This window comes from Solanum verrucosum, unplaced genomic scaffold (assembly GCF_900185275.1).
Source record: "Solanum verrucosum unplaced genomic scaffold, falcon-dt-bn FXZP01000121.1, whole genome shotgun sequence".
Classification (NCBI taxonomy): Eukaryota; Viridiplantae; Streptophyta; class Magnoliopsida; order Solanales; family Solanaceae; genus Solanum; species Solanum verrucosum.
The window spans coordinates 1,229,827-1,254,211 of NW_026020509.1; the positions used below are offsets into that span (position 1 = coordinate 1,229,827).

General features: G+C 34.4%; 5 protein-coding genes and 1 pseudogene across 6 annotated transcripts in view; 3 read left to right on the plus strand and 3 right to left on the minus strand.

Annotated features, from left to right (window-relative positions):
* LOC125809614 (protein transport protein Sec61 subunit gamma-1-like) overlaps positions 1 to 24,385 on the plus strand; it is a 132,902-nt gene that overhangs the window by 73,563 nt on the left and 34,954 nt on the right. The window lies entirely within an intron of this gene.
* On the minus strand, positions 851 to 3,425 carry LOC125809599 (40S ribosomal protein SA-like). 2 transcript variants are annotated; one of them, XM_049489195.1, is made up of 5 exons: positions 3,200 to 3,425; positions 2,018 to 2,280; positions 1,742 to 1,939; positions 1,377 to 1,572; positions 851 to 1,128 (listed from the first exon to the last, which is right to left on the minus strand). In XM_049489195.1, the coding sequence occupies exons 1-5, from the start codon at positions 3,333 to 3,335 to the stop codon at positions 1,034 to 1,036; spliced, it is 888 nt and encodes a 295-aa protein (XP_049345152.1). In that variant the 5' UTR covers positions 3,336 to 3,425; the 3' UTR covers positions 851 to 1,033. The 2 variants fall into 2 exon arrangements, with proteins under 2 accessions (XP_049345152.1, XP_049345151.1); XM_049489194.1 differs by having other exon boundaries at positions 851 to 1,131.
* On the minus strand, positions 5,645 to 6,709 carry LOC125809602 (probable aquaporin TIP3-2). Its single transcript, XM_049489196.1, has 3 exons — positions 6,577 to 6,709; positions 6,192 to 6,442; positions 5,645 to 6,041 (listed from the first exon to the last, which is right to left on the minus strand). The coding sequence occupies exons 1-3, from the start codon at positions 6,707 to 6,709 to the stop codon at positions 5,646 to 5,648; spliced, it is 780 nt and encodes a 259-aa protein (XP_049345153.1). The 3' UTR covers position 5,645.
* LOC125809605 (uncharacterized) lies at positions 7,691 to 10,643 on the minus strand. The gene is made up of 6 exons (XM_049489200.1): positions 10,475 to 10,643; positions 10,309 to 10,379; positions 8,911 to 8,959; positions 8,685 to 8,792; positions 8,319 to 8,394; positions 7,691 to 8,137 (listed from the first exon to the last, which is right to left on the minus strand). Exons 1-6 carry the CDS (start codon positions 10,521 to 10,523, stop codon positions 7,891 to 7,893), a joined length of 600 nt encoding a protein of 199 aa, XP_049345157.1. The 5' UTR covers positions 10,524 to 10,643; the 3' UTR covers positions 7,691 to 7,890.
* LOC125809598 (phytochrome-associated serine/threonine-protein phosphatase 3) lies at positions 12,112 to 18,609 on the plus strand. Its single transcript, XM_049489193.1, has 10 exons — positions 12,112 to 12,522; positions 14,267 to 14,413; positions 14,522 to 14,589; positions 15,071 to 15,128; positions 16,343 to 16,453; positions 16,534 to 16,584; positions 16,829 to 16,972; positions 17,044 to 17,139; positions 17,244 to 17,315; positions 18,224 to 18,609. The coding sequence occupies exons 1-10, from the start codon at positions 12,442 to 12,444 to the stop codon at positions 18,305 to 18,307; spliced, it is 912 nt and encodes a 303-aa protein (XP_049345150.1). The 5' UTR covers positions 12,112 to 12,441; the 3' UTR covers positions 18,308 to 18,609.
* On the plus strand, positions 21,575 to 24,380 carry LOC125809640 (uncharacterized; annotated as a pseudogene).

Below are 24,385 nucleotides of genomic sequence, written 5' to 3' on the forward strand. Positions count from 1 at the left end.
TGGTTGATGGCGTTTCTTTTGTGCTTCACTGTCTTCGCTAACAAAATTCTCCAATGGTTCACATGTTTCAGTCTCACAGGTGCAGTAAAACTGACAATCTTATGAGGAAAAAAAAATCAAATTTAAAGCTCTATGCTTAGCTTCCGTGGTCTGGTGGTTCATCTTTAGAGCTGCAAGTTAAAAATAGCTTACGTCGATTGTATAAACTGAAGTGATTATTCTTGTCATTTTACCATGTTATGCTGTTGAATTGAGAGATGTTCTCATTCGAGAACACTTGATGAGACCAGAGGTCCCTGGTAGGAACGTAAATGGAAGATAAATATTTACTTTTGCATAACACAATCAACAACCATCGGAACACAACAATCAAACAACTATACACAAACTTCTTGTTCTGGCGTAGTCATGGTAAATTAAAGAAGAGCGTATAGAGAACACTAGGAACCCTGATATTAAAAATTGCCGGAGTGATATACTCTTTAAGCCTTAGAAAGCTTGATCCATTTAGAGAGATGGATATGCAAACCTGACAATTCAGTACAATTCTTTAGTGCAAGAATCAGTGATGCTCTTACTTAATGCTTAGATGAAAAATTGGACATATTTTCATGTTATCAAACAGCATTAACCACTAAGAACCATCAGTAGAAATTTCAATAAACTGAATCTAAAGTTTCTAACATACATGAGAAACTAACATGCGACTACTTAAAAGAAACACTGCTCTTACTTATGATTGATTAAAGTAAACCCTCCAAACAAGAACATGGTAATACAATTATGGAATGAAGGCAGAAACATGAAGGAGGAAATAGATACGACAACAACAAAAATTCGCTTTTCCACTCTTTCAAAACAAAAGCACTTCCAGATTCTCCAAAGAAACACTGCTCTAGCAATGATTAAATAATTCAGTACATCCACGAAGTCAAAATCCTTTTTAACTGTGCCATTAAAAAACCATCTATTGTAGAACTCGGAATATCTAATCTTTATCCAAAAAAGGATGAAGAGCTTAAAGGAAAAAGGCTCATTCCCAGCCTGTAGCACCAGAAGTGGGGGGGACATCTGGTACTGGTAGAGGAACTGGTGCAGGGGGAGCTGCTGCGTCCCATCCGCCATCAGCTGCTGAAATTCCTCCCGGAAACAAAAAGGCAAGGTTATTAGTGCCGACAAATTTAGGAATAAGAAATAACTTAAAATCACCAAATGCTTACTCACAGAAGAGGCTCACAATTATAGCACGGGGAAAAAAAAAAGAGAAGCAAAAGACTATCAGCTAAAATGATCTCAAGAGCAATGAAGTTTCAGTTGGGGTTGAAAGTTTTTAGCAGACAATACCAGGAACCAATTTCACAAAATAACAAACTAACCTCCGTCTCCAGCCCAACCACCACCTACTGGAGGTGCTGCAGCATCTGCAGTCCATTGCGCCTCAGGGATTTGGCTACTAGTCCAGTCACCACCAAGGGCAGCACTAGCAGAGTAGTCTGCATAATCTGCAATAGCTGGCGCTTCCTCTTCTTGCTCCTTTGCCTCTTCAGGCTCTCTGTAAAAGAAGAGATCAACCTGCAAAAATAGAAATAAACAGATGCAAATGAAAAACCTATATTCAGTGACTACAAAAGAAGGCATTAAATCATCTATTAAATTTCAGAAGAGCACACAACCACCAGCAGCAGAATGTAACAATGGAGTTGGAGCTATACAAAATAAAATGAATAAAGATGGTCTTTACCATAACATCCCATTTAGGTCCTTGATTAATGGCCCCACGCATCTGGAGTACCATCCTTGCTAAGATCCAGAAAAGAACACCAATGCTGTGTTTTCCTTTGTTATTGGCAGGGATACCAATGTCGACATAGCGCATTGGAGAATCAGTGTCACAGAAAGCAATAGTTGGGATGTTCCCAAGTGCAGCTTCCTTGATTGGCTGCAAAGTATTCAAACAGGTTAGTTATCATTGGCAAGTTTAAAAAGAGAATATTAGTAGCAGGATAGTAAGTAAAACCTGATGGTCAGTTCTTGGATCAGTGAGAATCAAGAGTCGCGGCTCACTGTATGAGGTCTGAAGCTGATTGGTAAATGTTCCAGGGGTATGACGTCCAGCAATAGCATGTGCACCAGTATATTGGGCGAATTTCAAGACAGCTCTCTGTCCATATGGCCTGGCAGATTGAACAATGATGTCCTGAGGATTCTCAATAGCAACAATCACCCTGGCAGCCATTTGAAGCTTTTCCCATGTCTTTCCAAGGTTGATGATGTAGATACCTACGAATATAAATACTTAGGGTCAAATAAACAGAGAAACCAAAAACCACTAATGAAGATTTTGTTATGACACCATGAATTTGAAGTTGTATCTATAGTTGGCCCACATAGAGTAGTAGTAAAATGCACATCTAAGATAAATTTAATGGAAGTAAACAAAAAAGAGAGAGAATGACATGTTGCAGATAAAGAATTCCAACATGAGATAAAACGCTTAATGACTATGAATGCATATTATATATATGAAGTCAAACAATGGAAAGATAATCTAGAGGAGAAACCAGCAATTACAAACAATGCAATCTAATCACAATTTGACCAATACAGACACTCAACCTTAGAAAATTGAGAATACTTCAAAATACTTAATTGCATTCAATGCATATTGTAAAGGTATTAGCTTGACTTGCCACAAGGTTGGTCAATTCCAATCTATCCACATGACTGGTGAATTAATTAATGTACTTTAGAATAGTTGCAGTACATAAACTGTAAGAGTCATTACTGTTGTTTGCTTTATCAAACTTCTTGTTAAGTGCCAATATCTAATTGATATGAATCTAATAGTTTGATAAAGTGCACCTAGAAGACAGCTACTCATGAATCGGCTTAATCATAAAAATGTGCAAATCCTAACATGTAAAGAGAGCTGAATACGATTATCACAAAGAAGTCGTGGCGCCTCCAGCGACTAAAAATTCTAAACCTTTCCAACTGTTACTTACATTTTTTTCTAAAACAAGTTCATGGATAACCAAATCGATACACCTAATGCCAACTTTACAATAGGCATCTACAAACTATTATGCATAAACCCGTGCTACTTACAGCTAATAGACATAAGATATACTTTTAACATAACGAAAGACACATAGAATCAAGGAAATGAGATAGATAATCAAGTTAAAGACTTTCATACCATCGTTACGGCGCTTGAAAGCGTATCGCTCCATTTGGAAGTCACAATTCTTAGTACCGAGGTGAACTTCAGCAGCCAACATCATCTGAATATCAGCTTCTTTAGTCGAAAGAGTCCTTACATCTTGTGTCGCCATGGTTGTTCTCTGTTTCTTCCCTTTCCGCTGCTAGGGTTTTTTCGGCTTGCGGCAGATCGAGATTCTCTCCTCACGAACGTATCTATAAAACCCTTTCTGGTACAGAGAAACTTAAATATAAAACCTTGCTTGTATTGGGCTGGGCTGGGCTTAGGATGTTGGGCTTTATAGGCTGGGCTGATTAAGTTTCTCTTTTTGAAATCGTAAAACATTGATAGTGTAGCCACTTTTTGAACTGGTATTTAAAAGTTAACCGTTGTTTTGATAGGAAACTAACTACGCCGCGAGATCGACCTTTAAGATTAAAAGTAAAAAACTATTGAATCGAGAGTTTTGTTCATGACACAAGTAGGGTGGAAGTTTTCATGATCAACAAATTCGAGGAGATTTTTGTAAATTATTCATTGTTTGATACATAATCAAGAACTTGTTGTTTTTTTAATGCTGAATAAAATTTAGATAAAAATATTCTTAATTAAAATACGAAAAAAATCAACTACCATACGTTGAAGTTCAATTTTTTTACAAATGGAACTCTGATATATTATACTAAAGTTTTAAAACTTCATTTATATGAAATATGTGTGTTTGAGTTTTAACTAACTCTATCTCTTTGCTTGAGTTTTCAATTGTACTCTTTAATTAGTACTGTTGTAGAATCAAACTTACTAATTAAGTTAGATTTTTAAAGTGTATGATCATCTTAATTAAAAATTGCATTATTAAAAAACACTTTTTATTATTATTTAAAGTAATTATATTCTTAATATGTTTTTTACATGCAAATTTAAATATTTTTTATAAGTCAAATATGTACAACAAAATTTAACTTTCCTCCAAACTATTGTAACCAAATATGGTGGAGTGTGCAAAGTAATAAGATTCTAGTTACAGTGTGTTAAATTGAGACGGAGGGATTAGGTAAATAACAATTGAGTTATTTGTCACTTTCATTATAAAAAAAGAAATAACTTAAAACATAGCTCTATTTATCAAAATGTACAAATAATTATTGTAATTAATATTGAAAAAGCAATACCATAAATACAACCTACAAAGTAAAATTGCATAACACACTGCAGTAGGGATTTAAGAGTGATTAATAAAAATGTCATTTGATTTTTTTGTCATGGAATACGATTTATCTGAGAGAGAGGACAACACAAGGCAAAATGGAAATCTATACTATAAGCTCTTAATCAATATTCTTAGAGTTAGGCTTTTTGCAATGTAGTAATAAATTAGTTTCTTGCTTTGTATTCTGTATGATTAGAAAGATGGATGGATAGTATGAGAAGGAGTTGGTCCTAAAACTATGTTGATTTGTAATGATCCCTTTTGGTTATGAATGAAAATCTCTGTTAATCAGGAAAAAAATAGTAAATTAAATAGTTATATTTATATTATCTGAAATATAAAGTTTTTGACTTAGAGTTCAATTTCATAGTTTTATTTCTAATCATCTCAAACTCTCGATTATTCTATAATATAATAATATTTGCTTTCAAACAAGATTCAATCCGTCAACTTGGGTAAATGATTAATTTGATTTGTCACTATGTTTCTAAGTGATTTTCAATGATTCTTTTAGGTGTCAAATCTTAACGATTTAATCAATAACTAAACCGACTTTGATCAATAATCGATAAAGGAAAATTCTTAATAATTGTATAACAATTTAACATATCTACTATCTACAAACCTATAACCAATAAACTCCAAAATCAAACCAAACCGGACAACATAGCTTTGTTTTTGTTAGTTAAAAGCTTACACATTCACCCAAGCTTAAATTAAACAAGTCGAAAATACATCAAAAGAAGAGTCCAGGGACTCTAAAAAGGCAACAAAAAGAACCAAACATACAAAAACTTCCCAAACAAAACAAGTCCTCATAATAGAGCCCACAAATGTGGTTTTCAACACAAACTTCGCAATAGGTATATGATTCATTTGGTTTGTCTAATTTTCAATAATTCTTTTGGGTGTCAAATCTTAACCGCTTTAAGATAACTTAACCGATAACAATCAATAACCGATAAGCAAAATTCTTAATAATTCTATAAGAATTTAACACATCTAATATCTACAAACCAATAACCAATAAACGACTGATACAGAGCCAACATAGCCTTGTTTTTGTTATTTAAAAGCTTACACATGTAACCAACTTAAATTAAACAAGTCGCAAATACATCAAAGAAGGGGCCAGGGACTCTAAGAAAGCAAACAAAAAGACCCAAACATACAAACTTCACAAACAAAACAAGTACTCATAATATTGCACACAAATGTGCTTTTTAAACATATTTAGTAATCTTCTGGAGCCAAAGGCTGATGATGAGTATGAACTGGAGCTTCATCATGAGCCTGTATGAGTCCAAACTCATAAATAATTCCAGCTATGGCTGCACCAATAAATGGGCCTAACCAATAGATCCAATGGTTCCTCCACCTCCAGCCCACTAAAGCAGGCCCAAAAGCCCTTGCTGGGTTCATGGATGCTCCTTCAAAAGGCCCACCAACAAGGACATTAGCTCCAACAATGAAAGCAATGGCAAGAGGTGCTATAATCCCCAAACTACCCCTCTTTGGATCAATGGCTGTTGCATAAACAGTGTAGACCAACCCAAATGTCATCACTATTTCCATTACAAGTGCATTTCCATTGCCAACTCCTGGTGCTACCGCAAATCCCACAGGCCTCTGTATCCATAAGAAAATTGTTGTTCGTTGTAGTAAATAATTGAACTTGGAAAAAAAAAAACGAAATAATTGTATAAAGTGAGGTATAACTGAAAAAAAATTCGAGTATTAGGATTGAAGTATTCCCCCTTTCAATTTATGTGAACTTACCACGCCATCAGTAGCAAGCCTCAACAAGGCAGAGGCTACAACAGCACCTAGCAACTGACCAATCCAATAGTAGACAGCACGAAGGACGCTAACTCGGCCACCCACGAGAGCACCAAAGGTGACAGCCGGGTTAATATGACCGCCAGAGACGTTCATACTGGATGCTACCGCAGCAAAGAGCGAAAATGCATGCGCCAGTGCGATCGCCGTCAATCTCGACGCTCCTAAAGCTCTATCAGGGTACAACTTATCTGCACATACATTTCACATGAATGATTAATTAATAACACTCTTCCTTTTTTTTAATACAGAATGTTTTGTGTATCGAACTGTCATATAAAATGATGAAAATTTCGAAACATAGAAGTTAGGACTTGGGAATTACCAAGAGCAAGAACAGAGCCTTCTCCAGCAAAGACGAAAATGAAGGTAGAGAGGAACTCAGACAAGGTGGCACGCATAGAATCAGGGTGTGTAGCTTCATCCGCCCTGCCAAACTCATATCTCCGTGGCTGCATAATTGTATGTTTTTTTCCTTTTTTCCTAAAACCCACCGCTTAAAGATAAAGGTGAAGAAAAACGAGGCTATTAGAGAACGATATGATCGAGGGGTGTTTATATATAGAATATGGGTTCCAGTAAGATACTAGTAATAAATTGGACACCTGGGAAAAACACTGCATGAATAGTGACACGTATACTACATGCATTACGTTGTCTCTTTCGATCCAATCAACAACCTCTTTATCTGACTTCACCTGTGAAAACCCAAACGTAACTAAACTAAACGACAATACTCTACTACAAAACCATCCTATTATATATCTTTAGCATAATATAAGTTGGTCTCAATTGATATTTATATCAAAGTTTGAGTATGTATCATATGTGACATAATAAGGAGTAATATGAGATATACTCAAACTGATTAATATATGCACATCTGTATATAGCTATTTATTTAATTTTATATGAGTTAAATGACCACTTATATACATCTAAAATTTAAAAATATAAATGGTATATAAGATTAAATTACAAGACATGTGTATATATTATGCCTTCGTCCTTCCGGGTTAAGTCTTCATTCACATTAGTATAACAATACTCTATAAAAGTTCCTTTTTATGATGATGGTTTGAATCTTCGATTGTATCATTAGATACATGTTACAGTATCATATGATTTCCTATTAGCACAAAGTATTAAAATCGAAGAAACGTACACTACAAATAATGTTGATAACATAATATAAAACTGTACAAAGAATTGACTGTACTTCATTAGTCACAAATCAACGTTTTTAGATCAAACGATCCTTCAAATTAATTGATCATGTAACTCTCATTCTGGGTAATTTCCAGAGTTCAATTTGTAAGCTGATGATCAATGGAATTGAACCTAAAAATCTGTTGCGTGAAAATAAACATATGTGAATGAGACCTGTGAGGTGGGTAATAGTGAGAATCAAATTTTGTGTAAAACAATAATAACTCACATCTCAACTATGTAAAATTACAACATACAGTTTGTGGATATTCACTCGTCAGCTAATTCAGGGTAAGAAGATTTAGGCCTCAGCACGCAGGCATGCTCAATGGATCCTTGATCAAAATGGCCACATAACTAGTGCTAAGGATATTTGAGTGATTAAAACACTATGATCTAATTAGAATCATTCGTCAATATCCATACAAAATCAATCTTCATCATCTGAACTCTCATATGCTGCTACCAAGCTTTTTATCGGATTATCTACCTTTGTTTCATTTCCAGTGTCATTTGGTTTAGCTGGCAAGATATCTTTCTGCTTCTCCTGATTGGAATCAGAGTTGCTACTAGGAATAGCCTGTGTACTTGAGATGGAATTACTCCCATCAGACCCTCTAGAAACTTTCTGCTTCTTAGGCTTGACTTCTAAAACCCTTTTTAGTACATCTTGCTGCCTGTATTGTAGACCAGTACATATCTTAGTTTGACTCCTTGAATATTTGAACACAAAAAATTACCAAGATGTTAAGATAACTCACCTTCTGATTACTGGGGCACAGAAACTAGAAGAAAAAAAGACTAGGGAGAAGACATGGAAGAAAAAGTGTGTAAAGTAAGAATGTAAATCATTTGTACCTGATCCCACTTTTTGGCTTGGGCTCAACACGAAGTGGCAGGGGAATAGATGCAGGTGAAGAATCAGCAACAGCTTTGTTTAAACTAGTTAAGCAATACATAGAAGAAGTAAATGGTTATACAACTTGATAACTCTACATATGTGTCATTTTTGGGGGGATAAGTTATATGTGTCCCAACTTTCGCAAGCCACAACACATCCTCTCGGCTGGCAAAGCTAAAATCCGACGGGGTAAATCATCAAATCAACCTATTTAATAACTCTATGTGTAAATGAAATTCAATTGACATCAATTAGCACCTGTCGTCACCATTCAATATTATTATGCAGAGGTAACATCAAAGAAGGAACAAACAAAAAGGATATCTTGAATGCTTGAAATGCACGTTTTTCCGTACGTCGCAGAAGGCGTTCAGCATCTTCCTCGGCTTCCATCTGCTCCTTGAGGTAAAGCAAGTCATCGCTATCCAGGGCTGCAATGTATAACTTAAACAAGATTCAAGAAACTATTCCACATTTCTATTATATGGACAGACTAATGTACCAAAAAGAAAAAAGGAGGTAGCAATTATTGTGAGCAAGAATCTATACCGCCTCTTCCATGAAGGTAACCTCCACGTTCCCCAGCAACCTCTTGCATCTGAACATGTCAAGCACCCAGTAGGAAAAGCCAGGATCCCTGTCAGGGCATGTTATCAGAAATTGGGGCATGTTACGATGAATATTTTATAACATGATCTAACCCTGAAATGACTTTAGATTACATGTATATCTGACATATCTGAATTTACAATGATTCAAGACCATCAAAAATTTTCCAGTAGTAGTTAGTAGTGCTATACTTGTCCTCGAAGACTTTCTATATCCAAACATACTGCAAAACCTCTTATCTAAATGCTAATAGGTGGACAGAATGTTTCCCTTATTTCAGTCCATAGCTCTTTTAAGTGTTTTACCTTTTGGAATAATCAAGCATTCCCCTTGCTAAGAAAATAAATAAAATCTAGTTGCTTATAGGCTTAACAAAACAACTATGTAGCTTGACGTTCAGTAGCAAAAAGAGGAAGGATAGTGGAGTAAATACAAAGAGCAGTAAATACAAAATGGACTGGTTGTGCAGATCCAGTCAGTTTCTCAATCCTTCCAGATTTCGAAAATGGGAACTTCTTCTTTTCTTTTTTCCTTTTGATAGCTAGGATAAGAGGAGAAATATTATTATATGAACTCACCAAAGTTGTTGGATTTACTGCAAAAGGTGGAGGTGAGGCGGATGGGAGATGGAGGAGGAGGCGGAAGATGGTAACAGAGGAGGTAGAGGAGGAGCTGGTGGTGGAGGGAGATGAGGGTAATAGGGGTAAGGTAGAGGCTTTGTGTAAGTAAGAAAACTTGGAGGCTATTAAAATTAGTATCATTAACACTTATCTCAAAAAGAGTTACTCCTAACCAATATAAAAACCTGAGTCACCTTTTCTCAAATAAAAGACACTAACTTCACGTCATCCAACATAGAACGTGGTGATTATTCAAACATGCTCCTACTTTTAAAACAGCGCTATCATAAACTGTGGTATCTTCACTAGCGTTCTTCATTCAACAACTAACATCTTCCCTAGTTATCAAATATTTCACTATGCCGATGAAAAGTCATATACAGCAAATGGCCAAGTTTATGAAAAACTAAACAGCATATGCTATGAAGAAAACTGAAACATATGCTGTGCTCAAGTTATAAACTGCGGAGTTAAAATAATAAAATAAGTAAACACGTCTCCTCCCTAACAACTTAAATTTCTAAATTAAGTGCAGTTCAATAAGATTAATAGCTAAAGCTGTTAAACGAGTCGGTTCACACGATTCAACATCAACTTTCCAGAGCTGTAATGGACTCAATTTTGCTAAAAGCAGATGAAATTCAAATCACAAACCAAACTCACTCACTTCTAATAAAATTAACAACCATATAAAGTTGGAGAAACGGAATTCGCTAACCTTGGAAACCATGCGTTGGAAAGTGACCTCCTCGTCATCTATCTTATCCTTCCCTTTACCGAATTTCTTATCTACCAAAAATTTGTTTGCATTTACAGGTTAAACCTAAAAAAGCAATGAATAGCAAAAAACTAGCTAGCAGTTACATATGTGTATGCGAAAATACCTTTAGGATCGGTGAGATTGGTGTATTCTCGAACTTCTCTTCCTGCCATGGCTTCAATTTAGGGTGTATTGGAAATTGGAGAGATTATTAGCTGAAGATTGTGTGCTTCGATTTAGGGCTTTTTTTCGCATTCGGGTCTTTTTCTTCTTTCCTTCCCTGTGAATTTATCCTCTTTCTCGATGCGGCTCAATAGCCAGGTTGACAAACTTTATAGTATGTCTCGCACCACCGATGTTAATTGTATGAGACCTCTTAAATTTTGACAAATTGAAAGTGGGCTCCAAAATTTACTTTCGATATATTTTTACATTATGGGTGTATTTGTTATCGAGGAAAATATGTTTTTGCGTATTTTGTAGTGTTTAGTGTTTGATAAGTAATAAAAATAATAGTATCTTAAATGTATTTACATATAATATAATAAAAATTACGACTGAGGAATAAGGTATGAGGTTTGAAGATGACAGAGGGTAGACAAAATGGTCAAGCAATGAACTAACAACAATAAAATAGTGCATCAATTAAAACACAATAAACAAATGATAGATGTCGAAAGCAAGAAACTACAAGAATAAAGTTAATATTATGACATACACCGCAAAGCCTAAATCTATCGAAAAATAAAACAATGTTTCGCTACCTACTAACCTTCTACATTAATTTGCAATCTTTACACCCTTGTATCTAATGTTGTATCTTCAATAAACCGAAGTTGCATTATGTCATATCTAATCATATTTCCGTATAATTTTTTTGGTCTCCTCGTATTCACATTAGACAACCTCTCAAAACTCCTCACTAAGACACTTTTATATCTCCTCTTCATCAATATCGCATCAATATGATGTGTGACATCATAGTTGAAAGTTTATCACGGTGGTTGATAATAACAATTAATGATGTCTAATACTTGTAAAGAATAATTAAATAGTTAATAGTGGTGATTACTTATTGCTATATTTTGTTGTTGTTATAGTGATAATAGTCAATAAAGATGTTTATAAATGGTGGCTAGTAACAATGGTTAGTGATGATGATGATGGAAATAAATAAATAAATGCGGTTAAAGATAGTTATTGATACTTATAAGTTATAATTGCTAAGAAAATTACTACTAAGTTACCATAATTATTACTTAGAAGTATATTTTTCAAAAAAATATTGTTAGAGATAAATTCGAGATTTAAATTTAGCAGTATAATGAAATGAGTATATTTTTTTTATTGCCACTAAAGGTTGCGGTGAGATGACAACCATCCCTCCTTAATTAAATTTCTAAATTCAAAATTTGAAAATTAAGTGCATTTGATTGGGAAGCAGGTCCGAAGCCAACTTTAACACTATAAATTTAATATATTTCAAAAATACTGATCAACTATATTTATACTAATTTCTTTTTATATAATATATAAATTATCTTTACTCCAACTTTAACAACATATATTTCGAAATTAATAAATAAATAAAATTATGATTTGAAATGTAGAAATTAAATATAAGAAGTCTTGACACCAACTTTAATAACAATACTTTACCTTAAAATGAAGCTTTTCAAATGCATATCTCTACATTAATCGTTTACCCCAAAGAGGAAAATAATAGTCTCTTTATATTTTGGCCACAAATAAAACCAACTAATCGCAGTCGTGGGGTTGCCAAAAATGTGGGCTAGGGATGAAAGGGTAAAATAGTCCAATCAATTTCTGGCCAAAATACCACTGTACGTAAAGTCTCACTTCGCCAGGGTTTCAAAATTCACTCCATCCGAAGGGATCGGAAACTCTGTTTTCTCCGATTGGGGTTTTGGGCAGTATCCGATCGAGCAACTTTCCGGCATCAATTCATCGGAAACGGCAGCTGAATCAATCGGCTCTTCTACATTACGCTTCAGATAAATCCGTACATTTCTATACAACTGGTAGGTTTAATTGCAACGAAGAAGGAACACTAGATTTAGAAGAAGGGCGATGGATTTGGACCAGTGGATAACGAAGGTTAAAGAGGGACAGCATCTGGCGGAGGACGAGCTTCAGCTCCTCTGTGAATACGTATGTTTAATACTTTTATCCTTTTTTTTTTTTCTTAAAAAGCACATCTACAAGTATTTCCAGTTTTGTAACGAAATTTGCCGGAATAGAGAAGAAATAGATGTAGAAGATTCCTATAGCTGAGCTTAAATAGGTAAGGTTTGAAAGGTTGATTGATTGATTTGTTGACACATGTCTAACAAGCTGTTTACTAAAACAAAATAATCATAAATTCTAGTAATAGTAAAGGTTATTTGATTTTTCCATTTGGCTCATTACTTTGGGAAAGCTGTTTTTTTTTTGGGGAGGAGGGGGGGGGGTTAGCTTGTAGATATTGTTGATTTTGTTTTTTCGTTTATAGGCTTCTGTGAAAGGGAGAAATGTCAATGGGGAGTATTTATGCAGAGGTGTCTTACATTCAGCAGATTAGTCTCATTTTCACTTGAGGAAGTTAATGATTTTCTTATGTGTACTGCAAGTATTTTTTTGAAGCTTGATTTAGAGAGTGTTTTTTGTGATCCGGAAAATTTCTCTTAAAAAATCTAACCATAATAACATCTACCGTCTGCTCTTGTTTTTCTCATATCTCCATCTAGTGAACTTATTTTATAGGGATCGGATTTGCATGTTAACAAGATGTGTTCCCCATTAATTTCAAAAGAACAAAGCTCATTTAACCTCATAGGAATCGGTAGGTTTACCCAGTAAAAACTTCATGTTGGTTTGTCAATTGCCCTTTCCTTTTCATACTTCATGGCATTTGATCAAATTTCAAGGTTGATAAACATGATGGTGGGTGGGTGGGGCAGTAATAGCGGTATCCAGAAGGAAAAAGTTTCACAGGCACTAATTGGAAGTACAAAATAAGTGAGGAATAGGCTATAAAGCATAATTAGTTTGTAACATGAACCCATTGTGACCTACATAGTATTGGTGTAGTACTGACCTTCCTTTCAAGTAGTTGCTTCTAACAAAGATTATTGCAACCTGAAATCTTTGATTATTGAAGCTATTAGTAAAGACTCAAGCCTTTATTCATGCTTCCATGTCATCCATTAGCCTACAAATTTAGATAATGTGACAATTTTTGGTCATGCTTAACACATACAATTCGACTATATGACTATTGGGTTTATTCCCTGGCCTTGCCAAGTCAAAGCCTGTTGTGAAGGTTTACAGATCAATAGAATGCTTTTGAGATGGGAGGAAATGGAAATATAGGGGAGTCATTTGCTTATATTTGTTGGGTGGATGTATATTAGAGTTCCCGAGTTATAGTTTTTGTCTTATTTATTTTGATTAGGTGGTTATATTTGTGAGGTAAGTTCCTTCTCATATAATTCCATGATTGTTTCATGTATCATTTGACTTCCTGTGGTACTAATCAATCCAGCATAACAAGAGCTTGTCTTCTTTTGACATGCATGATTGAGAGTTGAGAATAAAAAGAATGACTACCTGAAGTATGACGCATTACGCAAATAAGTGGAGGTCTAAATTGCTTCTTCTATAGACATCATTCAGAGAAAAGTGTTTGATTGCATGTGGCACATGATACTGATAGTGCATTAGTTTGGTATCTTCTTCCTGCACACCAATCACATTAACAATAGTTATTGGGGTTATGGGTTGTAGTAGGCAGATAGTTCTTTTTGCATTTGTTCAATAATGTTTACAGCCTTGCACTTCAGCATCACATCTAATTTCACTTGGGAGCATGCATTGTATTTCATTTGTGTCTAAAACATGTGACACTTTTTCACAGGTTAAGGAGATCCTAATTGAGGAGTCAAATGTGCAACCTGTTAATAGTCCAGTTACTGTTTGTGGGGATATACACGGCCAATTTCATGATCTAATGAAACTTTTCCACACTGGTGGTCATGTGCCAGAGACAAATTACATCTTTATGGTAAAATTCATATAGTTTATTCCTAGTCCATAGATGGACGTTTACGGATTATCTTGTGAAAAAATTTATTCCAGGATTCTAGTTCACCCATCTCTCATAATTGGGCAGGGAGATTTTGTTGATCGTGGATACAATAGTCTCGAAGTTTTCACAATTTTATTGCTCCTTAAAGCAAGGTATGGTAAGAAATATTTATATAGAATTTGTATCACCTGTCTACTTTTAGAAAATGGTATTACTGCTTATTCCTTACTGTCTCAGGAGGAATCATTAGGTTGATAAAATTGTTAATTGCGCTGCGAACTTTGTGATATGGACACGTATATTTTGACAAACGTTGTATTATCTTTTCAATAAAATCACCGTAGGTAATGTTTTCTTTTTGAAATCAATTTGATGCTCATGGAAAGCATTGAGCTTTTATAATATTCATTTTTTTGCCTATATGTTATGATGGTTCCCCTTCTCTTGTTCTGTCTTCCACTTTACCCAATATTTTCATCTTCAACGATTGACTCATATTATCTTCTTTGCCTCAGTTGAGCAAATGTGAATTTTGTATGGCACTGGCAGCTGTTGATTTTCCTGCTAGTCTATTGAAAGGTGATAGGGCATTGGTTCTTATTTATCTACCTTTTGTTTTTAATTTGCTACCAGATATCCTGCCAACATTACACTTTTACGCGGGAATCATGAGAGCAGGCAGCTAACTCAGGTATTAGATGTTATACTTAAATTCATAGATAATAGCTATTTAAGAAGTGTGTGTTTGATGCAAGTACCATAGATGCGCTTGTGATTCTTTATTTAACAATTTTTTTGAACCCCCCCCCCCCCCCAAATAAAAAAATACTTGTTCTTTTTTCTTCTTAAAGAAGCAATTGGTCTGTTGCTGTCATTGGACTGTTTGACTAAATGTGCAGACAGCAGATCTAAAGTTGGCAGTTATGGCTCCCAATGCCTTTGGGAGTTTGACTTATTATTGGGAAAAAACAACATTCTTCTGTTTTAAAGTACAATTTTATACCTAATTTGCATTTCTGGCTTAAGTGCGTTTTGCTAGAGTGTCCAGCTCAACTTTTGGAATTCTTGGACTCTCTAATGATGTAATACAGAAAGTAGACTGCTCCCCGACTTTCGTAATCTATGTAAGTACCAGCTTGGTACCATTATATCAATAATCTACCTTACCTTATCCAAAAAAAAGAAAGAAGTCCCCCAAGGCCGTTGATCAGTATTAGTGATAAGGGTATAAGGGGATGTGTGGGTAGGGTGAGTTTGAACCCTGCTGCTGCTGCTGATGGAAGCTTGGTATTTAAGTGGAGGCAAAATAAAGGGGTGGGACCATACTCACCTGATAAATAAAAGAAGAGGGTGGGGCCATACTCTGCTGAGTTTCGAACTTGTGGGTCGATTGGAGTTGGGCCATCTAATACATGGTATTTCTTAGTTATAAAGAAAAAGATAGAGAGAAAATGAGCTGGTCGTTACTCTCTGTGAGGGTTTCTTTTTTTTGAACTCTCGCTTGGACAATGTTTAATACTCTCTTGTATTCTTAATGATTACTGTTGTTGCATTCTATGCTCATTGTATTCATGGGTTCTAGCCTTGAAATATCAGTAAGGCGACTCATGATGACTGTGTTGCAAAGAGCTAACTGGAGTAGCCTTTGAGCTTGATGCAGCTAATGTTGATGCATTCTGGAGGAAGCTTACTTTGTAACTTGAGTTTCATTCAGTATTTGCTTATTACTTTTATTATTGCTGCTGCTGCTCTTATTTTAAGTTGATACCTTTGGTTTTGTTCTGTTCTCACTTAGAATTCTTTGAAGATTTGCTTCTATAGGATGGATTTATGCATGGCATGCAAAGGAACACACCTCCTAGACATGTTATTTTCTGATCTTTACTTTCTACCTGTTTTTAATAGGTCTATGGATTCTATGATGAATGCCAAAGGAAGTATGGAAATGCAAATGCTTGGCGGTATTGCACTGACGTATTTGACTATCTGACTCTCTCGGCAATTATAGATGGAACAGTATGTTCTGGTACTCTTGATAAGATAATAATTGCTTGGCCATATCTTTTATATATTAATCCGCCTGTGTTCCATTTCAGGTACTATGTGTCCATGGTGGCCTTTCTCCGGATGTTAGGACTATTGATCAGGTAGCTGACTTGAATGTTGAGGTGTTTCGTTTTTTTTACTGTAACAAGTTTCAGATTGTTCAAGTGTATTGATGTGATATATCTTGACTTAGGCGATGAAATCGATATGTGGGATCATAAAGAACTAACATTGCTTCTTGGTTATCCACTGAGTTTTGAATCTAGAAACAACGGATTTTATCGGTTAACCAAAAAACAAACAATCAAGGAACTGATATAGCTTCTTTTTGTTTATGACATGCAGATCAGGGTCATTGAACGTAATTGTGAAATTCCGCATGAAGGGCCTTTTTGTGATCTTATGTGGAGCGATCCTGAAGAGATTGAAACATGGGCAGTAAGTCCTCGAGGAGCAGGTTGGCTGTTTGGATCCAGGGTTACCACTGAGGTAAGTGGGTTAAAGATGTTTGATATCGCTATATATCCTTTTCTAACAACATTCTCATGCCATGCTTGCAGTTTAATCACATCAATAAGTTGGATCTAGTTTGTCGGGCACACCAACTTGTCCAGGAAGGTCTGAAGTACATGTTCCAGGACAAAGGACTCGTTACTGTGAGTACTGAGTAATAAATTTTTTATGGCATGTTGAACATACATTCTTTTAAACATGTAGTAAGTATATATTTAATGTGACACTGTTTCCTTTGTATATGAAGGTTTGGTCTGCTCCCAACTACTGTTATCGCTGTGGAAATGTTGCTTCAATATTGAGCTTCAATGAGAATATGGTACTTTTGCGCTTTTCCAATGCTTATTCAACTTCTAGTTAGCCTTTCTGAAATAAAGGGATTACCTAGTAATGCCCTTTCTGTTTGATTGTGTATTCTGCTGATCGTTGTACTTCAAAGTGATGAGTACCTATTTTTTTAAAATTGATCTTGCAATTCATGATTCAACATGGTATGTGTTACGTTAGGTTAAATTGAAGTTTGCCTATTGTAGTTGGATCATAGAAGGGTGTTCATCTCTAGGAGTTCATTATTAACTTTGTTTCTTATCAGAAAATTATTGATGGAAATGTGTCAAAGGAATGCTGAAATACTTAAATCAAAATTGAGATCCTCTTAAATTCTTAATGATCTAGGAAGTATCACGTTCCAGTATAAAGGGTTGGAAATGTGATGCGAGATACTGATGCTGACTGTTCCTTCTGTAAAGCTCCTTGTGGAGCTGCTTTGTTTCTCTCTCTTGGTGAATCATATTAGAATTAGAAGATTTTGATAAGATTTGTTTACAACTATACACTAGAAACAGGAATAGACGAATCAACTGGACTTGTGCTTGTGTGGACTACCGGACTTCATAGAAGAGTTGGTGGTTCATTCTCAATGGGACTGAATGAGGATAGAAATAAATTTTCATGTACTAAGCATGGAGTGGAATTGCATAGTTGTACTGGCTTAGCTATGTGGTAAGGAAGATGGAGAGAACATGGAACGTTTTAGGCAGTTTCTCTTTAGAGCATTCTCCACTGGCAGTGTTAGCATTGCATATCTTTGTATCTTTTTTTTATTTGTTTATTTATGTTTTCATTTCCCTCATCTTTCCTGACAACATTTTCTATATATGGAATTTTTGCTGTCAGTTGCTGTGTTTCATAGAATCTTTCTTATTCTTATTTTTGTTCTTTTATCAGGAGAGAGAGGTGAAGTTCTTCACTGAAACTGAAGAAAACAACCAGATGCGAGGACCCAGGACAGGAGTACCTTATTTCTTATGAGTGTGTTCTTGCCTTCTTGATTGATATTATTTCTGCACTCTGTGCTGTCCCTTGTTAGAGGGAAATTGAAGTGGAAACTATCTACTTGGCGGGAACCAGATTGCTGTGTGGCTTGCTTCTCTCGTAAGATGGCGATACATACCTAGCTTGTTGGGCTGATCCTGCTTTCGAATAGTTTGTGCTATGTATTCACAATGGCCTTTTAATGTTTGTTCCCATCTGTTCCATAATTATTCTTACCTGTGTCATTGTTTGAACTCTACCTCAAATCAGATTACGAGATGTTAGATTTCTTCTTGCAATGCTAGAGTACACTTCCCTTGAAAAATGGGTCCTTTTACTTTCAAAAGCGCAGTATTAGAAGTTGGTACACTCCGAAATTGGCATTTGTTTTGCCTCCCTGAAGGGGACTTTGGTGTTGTCCTCAAATTAGTTCAACTCCTTTCAGCTTAACTGTACCAAAATCCCAGTAATTGTTATTTGTGCAGCAATTTTTCACCATTGTTTAACATCGTAATTACTGTTGATCTTCACTCATCAGTTTTCGAATGCTCCTTCTTTCCACCATTCGCGGAAGCAAGAAGAACGTAAGAAATTTCTCGTTTCATTAATTGAATCACCATAGCAGGTCATCCATTGTTGGCTTTGAAGTTCTATACTCTTGTGGGATGATTGGTTCACGTGAGTCATGCACATATCTATATCTATATATAATAAGCTACAATGCAAAGATTTTTATAGTATTTAGTTACATTGTAACTATCTTGTTAGCTTTCAACCAAAAGGAGACTTCTTTTAAATAATAAATATGTCATTGTATGAGCTATTTATTACTCATTCCTTTTGAATTTGTTTATCTGATTTTGATCTGACACATAATTTACGAAAGTAAATTAGATTTTGAGAAAAAACCTTAAGTGATACTACTTGAAGTTGTCCCAAATTTTCAAAAAGGCACCTTAACTTTGCGTGCGTCCTATTACCCCACAAAACATTCAAAATCACAATAAATACACATTTTTTACACAATATTTTGGACAAAAATATCTTTCAAATGTGCAATTTCTTAAAAACAAAAAGTGGGACCCATTATTGATGTATTGAAGGATGCTTTGGTAATTTCCTATGATGAATTCGTTTTGGTTGTTTCTTTTAAATTTATTTTACTATACTAAATAATTGTATAAAATATTATAAATCACAATAATTAATTACTTAAATATTTAAAAGATATAAAAATATATAAAATATCTTATTGACTCTTCAAATTTTATCGGTGACACATAAATTGGGACAAATGAAATAATATATATTATTTCAAAATTTCTTAGAAAGTACTATAAATTACAGTAATTAACAGCTAGAAATATTTCAAAGACAAAAAAAATTGATTGAATCTCAAATTTTTTTTAGTACTACATAAATTGAGAAAGAAGAAATGACCTCTATTATTTGAAAATGACGTAAAAACATTACAAATCATACAATAAGAATTACAATTTAAAATTTTAAAAGACTTTAATGCTTTATACTTATTCTATTTCCACTTTGGACAAAAATATCCTCCCCATATTTTTTAAAACAAAAAGTGGGACCCATTATAGATGCATTGAATGATGCTTTGGTAATTTTCCTATGATGAATTCGTTTTGTTTGTTGTTTAATTTTTTTAAAATAATTGTATAAAATATTATAAATCACAATAATTATTTACTTAAATATTTAATAGATATAAAAATATGTAGATCTGTTAACTCTTCAAATTTTATCGGTGACACATAAATTGGACAAATGAAATAATATATATTATTTGAAAATTACTTAGAAAGTACAATAATTTACAGTAATTAACAATAGAATATTTTAAAGACAAAAAAAATTGATTGAATCTCGAAATTTTATTAGTACCACATAAATTGAGAAAGAAGAAATAACCTTTATTATTTGAAAATTGCGTAAAAGATATTACAAATCATACAACAATAATTATCAATTTAGAATGTTAAAAGATATAAATTTTTTTTTTACCATAGTTAACAATAATTAAAAATTTAAACTATTTTAAATTAATATTAAAGTTTGATTAACTCTTTAATTTTGTCTTTGTCACATAAATTGAAACAAAAAATGATACATATTGGGCCCGTGCTAGCACGGGCTCCGATATCTAGTATGTAATAATACATGAATGAGTTGCTTAGTAACGAAAAATGTACTGATTATAATATATGAATTACTACTTCATAACAAAAAGACAATGACGAAATTATATGTGGTAATTAATACTAATGATGAAGGAAAGGTTGTTCATGAAGCCCATAGCCATTTCAAACTTGTGATTCCTTGCTCTGAAAAAAAATAATCAGATCTATCTAATGCATGGATGTAATACTGTGTGTCAGTATTTGTTAGAGAGAGTATTCAAAAGAGTGATATTATTTGTTCAATAGAAATTGAGGAAGTTGCAAAAATAAAGATAGTTTGAGCTCTAATTATCAATCATAGATAGTTAGTTAATTATCAAACATACTTAATTTTAAGAAACTTGCAATACAATGTTTCCATTCCCTTTGCATCAATTTGCTCTTATCCGAATCCAATACACAAGGAATAAATTGATACATTAATATAAAGAGAATCGATGCAATTCCAAGTTTTAAAAAAAAAAAAAACTAAACTCTCTCTTAACTAGCTATTTCGGATAAATATGTTTGCTCTTTACGTCATTTCTCTAATTTTTTGCCAAAGAAATTGTCCAAAGCAGGTATACGTGGCACCTTCAGGAAAAAAAAGAGTAGGATTTTGATTTGAATTTTACATATTTCTTTTACCTTCCCCAAATCCATTATTCCTTCCCTTCACAGTCTGTAGAAAAGATTTTAAGTAGGAATTGTCACCCTTTCCGCTTATAATTTGGCAAATTGGATAAAGGTTAGTGATTGCCTTGTTTGTGCCGTAGTCGTAGTCTCTCCAGCGGCAGTACAGACGGCCAACTGACACCACTCTCTCCGGCGAAATCGAGGTGAAGGTACATTTTTTGAATTCATTACTAATTATTAACTGAAAATTTAGTTCTCAACAATGTATGCATTTCTTTCATGATTATGTGTTGAATATTGATTCAAAATGTAGTAAGTGATTCATATTTAGTTGAACATACTTCATGTTTGTCACGAGAAGTCCTAGATGAGTCAAAACATATGTTTATTATTAGTGTGCTAATTAGCTTAGTGGAGAAAAAATGTGCGCAGAAAAATTCTCTAATCAATGCCCAAACGAAGTGGAAGAGCTTGCAAATAGAATAAAAAAATCTCGGAGAATGCTAATCAGGAGAAGCATCAAGTGGAAAAGGAAGATGATATTTTATCCAAGGAGGAAGGTATTATTTTCTTGTGAATTTTGTTCAACTTAGCATGTAATTAAATATTATGTCAGTTTATCTCTGAGCTATGCCAAAAAGTAAAAAAGTTTATAAAAAAAGAGTATCATGTATCTTAGAAACAAAATATGCTGAAAGCAGAAAAAATATATTCACTCTGTCCAATAATACTTGTTCACTATTGAGTTTGCACACTTCTTAATAAACTATAAATAAAAGTGTAATTTTACTATATCACCCTTTGAATATAATAAATACAATGTCTTGAAAAATGAAATAGGGAAATGACTATAAGTATTGATAAGGATAAATTAGGAACTAAGTGTAAAATTATCCATTGATTTCATAAAGTGGACATTAACTTTTAGATTAGCTTGGTTACCTAATTAATGTTTAATTTAACATGGTGTTTAGCTTACTGCCCCATACATGCTATATCTCGTAAAATGTTTCATTATTGTTCCATTTTTTAGATGCAATATCTCTCAAAATGTTTCACTATTGTTCCATTCTTTTTTTGATGCAATATCTCTCAAAATGTTGAACAAAGTATCATCTATCTTTTTTATCCCAGAGGATGTATTAACTTTGTTTACCGTACAGATGGCTGGTCCATTAAGAAGTGGCCATTCTATTGGATGTTCTTCTATGTCTGGCCAGCATGATAAATGACTACTGAACTGCTATGAAGGCACTTTTGGTCTAGTTCTTTGCTATATCTTTTCTGTCCCTATTTTTTGGATTTTCATTAATTCAGCGTGATTTAATCTCCGAGATTATCTAAGACAACTCAATTGTTCTTCCATTCTTTTTCCAGTTGAATGTCAAAGTGCTGCAGTGAGGGCCATTTATAATTTGGAGATCAAAGACATACTATCTCTCATGCGCTTGCTTCGGTCGAAATTCAATGACGAACAGCTGCATATTCCGGTAGTGCAATTTTTTAGGGAAAACCTTCCAAACCTGGCCGTTGTTAGGAACGAGGATGACACTCATGAAGTGAAAAGAAAAGAGGCTGATGGTAATTTAAGCACGGACCAATTTAATGGAAGAAATCTACATGTTTCTCTTCTACGACGGCTGTCCATGGCTTACCCTGATTGCTCCAATGCAGTACCATCATTGGGTGGATTTGAATCTTCAAGCAAATCTGGTATCTTTAAGTCTCTCCTCTGGCATACTTTTCTGAAAATTCAAGGTGCTGAAGTTTATTTTCTCTGACTTGCTTTACCTAAATGTTGACAGTGAAAACAACTCTATTTGGTGCTGAAAACATGCAAATCAAGCAATTTGTATGTAATGCTGTTCATTTACTATTTGCAACAATTTTAGTGGTCAATTGTTATGCCATTGATCTTGCAATACCATATTTCAAGTTGCTTTGGTTGTGTACACACACTTCCATTTGATTGATAATTTCTAGCTTTTAACTTGTGGAAGTAAGAAAACTAGTTGGTACATCTGAAACCTCTTTTTAATGATTTTTTTAATCTCAATTTTCTGGTGGAGGTGAGGGGTGGTTAAAGTCATTTGTGGCCTTTGCACTGGCTTATCTCCTGGCTTTTGTAGAGCTTCAGTTGTGGATCTTCCTAATTTTTCTTTGATTGATCAGCTGGTGTATCCTTCTGACATGTGATATATTTTTATGCTTTCGTTCTTGTTCTTTTTTCAATAAATGTGGTATTCGGGCCAACTTGTATGCATCTCAACTACTTCCACGGGCACTTTCTACCTCCTACCAACATAGGTAACATGTAACTCTGTCCATCAGAGCTTGTACAGATGGGTAGAAATCACCTAGTGTTTTTGCTTTGCTGTGATTGAACTTGTGTCCTCATGGTTATCAATCTATTTCATTAACCACCAGGTCACAATCACACCCTTGAGTGCTTTTAATGCTTTCTTTCCTTGTTATTCCTTGTTTGTCATTTTGCTTTTGTAGGTTTTAGAGGACCCATCTGACACTCAGATGTTTGAGCTGCAGGATACTCTACAGACTCCTGATGTATGTAGCTTCAAATTACTTTTGCTCAGTTCACATAGTTAATACCTTTTTGCTGCATCTTTTTTTCTGTATTTATGGCAGAATGCGTCATTCAGTACTTTCTAATAGGCATTTGAATAGAATCGTTTATGTAACATGTATACCCAGAAGCATGAAGCATCTATTTGTTTTTGTTTTTTCCTGCACCGGAGTGGGTAGTAATTTAGATATGCCATCAGACTTCACTAGCATGTCGTTTTACGGGAACAATATTAACTGTGCTGCTGTTCATGTAGGGTACTTTCCATGAGAAAAATATCTACAAACCTCATAATGAAACCAAGTTGTTGAAATTTCGACTAGTATACGCCATCATCCATATTCTTACTATTTTGTAATTACAGGTGAATAACAACCCGTTATCTGTTGGGATGACACCCAAAACTCTAAGGTTTCCTAAGACTGGAGAAGTGCTTCTATCGGTGCATGGCTCTCCTCTTGGCGTTTTCAAGGAGGACGACACGGAACCAATACATGGTATGGTTCTCTTTTTACTTGATTTTTGAAGTATGGAACTAATTCGAGCGGTGAAAGACATATTTTTCTTATCTTTATCAAATTCCTTCCTGCAATATTTTTATTTCACATAGTATTGTATCTGTGTTTCTTATATGGGCATATTTTGTGCTACAGAGTCAGAAGATGCATGAATGAC